Source organism: Lactuca sativa, chromosome 9, assembly GCF_002870075.4.
Source record: "Lactuca sativa cultivar Salinas chromosome 9, Lsat_Salinas_v11, whole genome shotgun sequence".
NCBI lineage: Eukaryota > Viridiplantae > Streptophyta > Magnoliopsida > Asterales > Asteraceae > Lactuca > Lactuca sativa.
The window spans coordinates 127,112,077-127,117,203 of record NC_056631.2 but is presented as its reverse complement, the minus strand read 5'-3'; the positions used below and the strand labels follow the sequence as shown (position 1 = coordinate 127,117,203).

Below are 5,127 nucleotides of genomic sequence, written 5' to 3'. Positions count from 1 at the left end.
ACAAAGTTGACGAGGAAATTAGAGCCATTTGTTTGGATTGACAAACAAGAACAAGCATTTCAGACATTGAGGAGGCATCTTTGTGGGGCTCCTGTTCTTTCTTTACCTGAAGGTAATGAGGATTTTGTGGTTTACAGTGATGCATCCTATTTTGGTTTGGGATGTGTATAGATGCAGCGAGGGAAGGTAATAGCTTATGCTTCTTCTTAAGTGTTCCACTCCCTTCTTAGATGATCCATTCCTTTCTTAGACGATCCATTCTTTTCTCACATGATCCTTTCCTTTCTTAGATGCTCCATTGCTTTCTTAAATTCTATGTTCCCTTCTCAGAGGCTTCATTCCTTTCTCAGATGCTTCATTACCTTCTCAAGAGCTCCACGTTCATTTAGGTGCTTCATTGAACTCCAAATGCTCAATTGAAACCAACTACTCCATGAGAATGCTTCAAATGCATAAGTCACATTTAACATGATCATTTTACTTTTTCAAATGGTAGTAGTAATAAATTACAATGTGCTTATTGTCCTATTATAATGGTTGTGGGTACGATACAAGTTGTTGTGATCATTTGAATAATGTATGCAAAAAATCGCCTATCTAGATTGAGCTTCAAGCCCACAAATTTGAGGGAAACCACATCTGGCTTTTCATTATTTATACCAAGAAAATTCCTAGGTAGAATGTGTATTAAATATAGTAGACATTTTAGTATTGTTGATGATGAGTGATTTAAGGATTTTGTATGGGAAATTGATCCTATGTTCAGATATCGATTTAGGTTGATCGTTGCAACACATTTTTATCAATACACCAAGAAGAGAAAAAGATTCACAAATAGCTTTAGAAAGAAACAAATTGTGTCTCTTACCACGGACACATGCACATTACACGTTGCTTCGGGCTACTTGGTTGTACATTGTGAGTTTTCCAAGTGAAATGAAGAAATGTAAAATAAAAATGTGCTTGTTTGTCTATACTCTATACATATATACTTTATGAGTTTATGTCCAGTTTTGAATGAGATTTTGCAAGAAACGGGAATGTATTTTCTTCCCCTTTTTAAAAATTCAAACTTTATGGAACCCATTTAAGAGCAATGTACATTACTTGTTGTTACTCTTTCATGACACTTCCTATTACATGATACTCCTATACTTTGAATTATAGAATGCCAGATTATCAACAATTGTGCATGTACATGATATCTTCAACAAAATTTTTGAATTACAAACTTCCCACAAAACTGGCAATGACGACGTTTAGAGTCTTGTCACTTTTCCTACATCATGAACGGAATGAAATATTCTAATGTGTTACAGGAGTTTGTAAGAAACATCAATATACTTAATGTTTTTTCTAGATTTCAGCCATGTAGTGGTAAAAACGTTAAAAATTAAATAATGTGATTCTTTCTAAATTTCACAAACAAAAAGAATATTTGTCGTGGGCGTTCGTATGATTAGCGAAGCAACTAATTCAAAACAATTAAAATTCAAACCAAATCAACCACAAGGTCTCCAAAGCAGAATCTTTAAACATATTTAAAAATAAAAGTAAAAATAAACACTGAAAAATATAATTTTGGTTATTATTTTTTTTCTTCCTTCTCGGCCTCTGCAGCCCTCTTGAGGCGAGCACCCAAGTGACGTTTGTTTGTTCTTTCAACACGAAGTTTAGCATAAGCATTAAATGATTTCATCTCTTCAGTAATCTTCACAAGTTCAACAACTGGCTTCTCCCTCACAATCGGTAACACTTGACCATGCACTTGAGTAGCATTTGCAAGCTCCTCGGGTGTTGAGTCACCCGCCTATAAATTCAACAAACTTGTTTAATAATAGAAATTATAATAATAAATGTTCACTAACTTAATAAAATAAAGCAACAAGTAATTACAAATATGACCAATATGCTGTCACAAAATGGCCACTTTTGAGCAATCATCGCAAAATGGGTCATTAAGAAATTACGTTATTCCTTTTTTTTGGCAAAATTGCTTCATCAATGTCTCCATTAGAATGTTTAATAATAATGGGATTTGATCATTAGTTATTAGAACAACTTGTTAAACAAAGGAATTTAACAAAATCATTATATGAAATGAGTGATAATTTTTTTTTTTGGAAAATGATAATGTCATTTCTGAAGAAAAAAATCAAAGGTATTTGTACTGGGAACCTACTCAAAAAAGTAATTTTGAAAAAATAAAAAAATAAAATAATAATAATAATAATAATAATAATAATAATAATAATAAAGTTTGCAAACTCTATTTTACAAAATGGGTGGTCATTTTGAGAAAAATGTTACAACACCAACTTTTTTGACAATTTGATGATTATGCAATAAAGCAACCCTTTGTACACAAGTTGTATTGTTATTATTATTAGTATCAGTTTAATAGTAAAAGATATCCATAAAACAACATTACTATCTTTCAGATAGAAAATTGGTTTAATAATTAGAAATTTAATGAAAAACTAAGTTTACCTTAGTTTTCCTTGTGCGCCTTGGGAAGATTACTAGCTTAGCCTTAAAGGTTTTTAGCCTCTGGACATTCGCTTGCAAACCTTCCAAAGAGCGGTTCCTACGACGATGATCTACAGCAATACCAATTGTTGGAGCAAGTTTCTTTGGAATACCTGCACCCTGTTTTTACAACTACTATCAGAAATAATAAAATAGCATAACAATCTACTTCTTTATTATATCATCATCATCCTATTTGTTTATCGAAAACTTTTTCTTAATTAAACATTGAAATGTTATATATTATTACCTTCAACTCTTCAAGAGAAAATCCACGACCCTCCCTAAGTTTCATGTTGTATTTCAAGGTTTGACAATGAACCTGAGGACGAAGCGATCCAGCTGGCCTTGGAAATACTTTAACAGCCTTTGCTTGCCTGACTGTAGTAATCAATAAAATTAACTTAACTTATGATCAAAAATCATAAACTAACAAGTGGCTTACTATATGAGTATATGTATATGATTTCAAAGAAAACTTACCATTGCATCTCCTTGTTTTACGCGCAGGTTGGTTGAACCATGTCTTCACATAGTTCTGCCAATGCTTCTTGAAGTGCTCGTTTGGGATAACATTGTTATGCTTAACCATCACTCACTACTACTCTGCAAATACACCATCATACTATCTATTTAAAATCACAAATTATCTCCAAATTTAATTAATCAAGTAATCCCCATTTCTATTAATTTATCTTTCAAATAGTGCAACTGTATCTCAAATTACAACAAAAACAGTCCACACAATCACCATAACGGAAATGAAATTAAAAAAGAGGTTTTTTTTTGCTATATAAGCTCCAATTTCCACAAAAATTACAAGAAATACGAACTCGATTATTTATCTGTTGCACATTCATGTATTTTAGAAAAAGCTTCGTATATCAAACCTTGATTATGCAAACTGCCATCAAGATTTTCAAGTATATCTTATAAAAATAAAAAAAACAAGACTGTTGAGCTATAATAATTTACAAAATCATAGAAATCAAAGTTGAGATTATAGAGAGCAGATATTAAGTTAATCAATTCGCTAGTACAACATCAAATTTTGAATTCCATAGATGATGAATGTATAAAGATTTCAGTAAACATTTAATCTAAGCATACCTTAGTTCGGGGGCGGAAACCTTCGGCTAAAGAGGATTCAAGGGAATTACGGGGAGGAATTTGTTTCAAGTAGCAGAAGGAGATTAAAAACCCTAAATCCAACGGCTGACGGCAATACCTCTTGGCGTGCCTCCTCTTACATGGACCGGCCCAACTATGTCTTAATAACTATGGGCCCAATATATATATATATATATATATATATATATATATATATATATATATATATATATATAATAATTTTGATAATAAATTTGATAATATTTGTTTATACACTATAAATACATATATAGCGTATACTCACTCAGTTTACACACACTCGTATTTGAAGATAATATTTTTGATAATAAAAGAAACGAAATACCTTACATTGAAGGTATTACACCAAATTTAATGATAAGAATTTTTTATTCTTCATAAAGATCATCAAAAGGGTCTTGAGAGTCTTGAAATAAATCATTTTTTATAGATTTTAAAGAATCGTCGGAAACTGATGGAGTTCGGTGAATTTCTTGAAGTAGCTTTTGAAGTTCTTCAGAAGAAGAGGTAGCAGTATCTTTAATTCTTGTAATTAGATCCACATCACTTTGAGGAAGACTGATGATAAAAGTGGCTTCAACCTTTGGTTTTTGAATATATATTTCTTGATAATGTTTCATTACTGCTTGTTCATTGGCTTGAGAAATCTTCATTTTATCCCACCATTTTGAGCAAAATTGGCGATTAATTCAGGGAGGATAGGAATCCTTTGTTTCTTGATAATGAAAAGTCCAAGACATTATCCATAGAACTTTAAATATCATGGTGAATTGTAACATATATTAAAATTCTGGAATTTGTTGAATAAACAATTCCTTAAATTTGAGATATTCAGCGTAAATTTCTTTTGGTAAACAATTTGGAAGAATTCCCATATATTTGTACCAATTGATAAACCTTCTTGGATATTCACAATTGAAGTTCAAATGAAAGAAGATAAACCATGAGTGTGGATAATTCCGAATAAAGAATGCCTTAGTCCAGGCATCTTGATAAGCATAGTAAGAAAATCTGGGATAAGCAAGATAACTTATAAGAGGTTTTTCAGAGTGAAGGTTTGGAACCCAAATTTTTGGAGAAATGATTTTAATAATATGAGCTTTGCTAAAATCAATGTTTCCCTCTTTTGAATTAGAACGATGAACAAAATTGACTGAACCAGATTCTTGCAAAATAGCTTGATAATATTCTCGAGTTTTATATGAATCAACATAAAAGGTTTTCCCTCGACCAAAGAGATGATTTGTGAGAATATGAAAACCTTGATCTAACTTATGGATTTGAAAATCTTCAAGAATTTGAACTCTTAAGAAATTTGGATTAAGAACATAAGGAGTCTTTATAGAAGGGCTAGGAGTAACATATTTTTGAGTTTGAGGAGTGATAGGTTTTGCAAAAGGGCTTATCCTGTTGGTTGAAGTAACTTTTGGAGTAACAAGTTTTGACTGA

At 31.4% G+C, this 5,127-nt stretch overlaps 1 protein-coding gene across 2 annotated transcripts; it reads right to left on the bottom strand.

The window, feature by feature from the left end:
- Positions 1–1,452: 1,452 nt before the first annotated feature.
- Positions 1,453–3,448, bottom strand: LOC111882198 (60S ribosomal protein L13-1). Of its 2 annotated transcripts, XM_023878550.3 has the most exons (4): positions 3,013–3,448; positions 2,780–2,910; positions 2,491–2,649; positions 1,453–1,810 (listed from the first exon to the last, which is right to left on the bottom strand). In XM_023878550.3, exons 1-4 carry the CDS (start codon positions 3,119–3,121, stop codon positions 1,589–1,591), a joined length of 621 nt encoding a protein of 206 aa, XP_023734318.1. In that variant the 5' UTR covers positions 3,122–3,448; the 3' UTR covers positions 1,453–1,588. The 2 variants fall into 2 exon arrangements, with proteins under 2 accessions (XP_023734318.1, XP_042754154.1); XM_042898220.2 differs by lacking the exon at positions 2,491–2,649.
- Positions 3,449–5,127: the final 1,679 nt, after the last annotated feature.

Bases quoted from the DNA above. Each gene is read 5' to 3' on its own strand.
- LOC111882198 (XM_023878550.3), bottom strand. From the start codon at position 3,121: ATGGTTAAGCATAACAATGTTATCCCAAACGAGCACTTCAAGAAGCAT. The intron at 2,911-3,012 runs GTAAGTTTTCTT...TGATTACTACAG, and splicing joins TAAAACAAGGAGATGCAATG to TCAGGCAAGCAAAGGCTGTT. The intron at 1,811-2,490 runs GTAAACTTAGTT...TTGAATTTATAG, and splicing joins GGCGCACAAGGAAAACTAAG to GCGGGTGACTCAACACCCGA.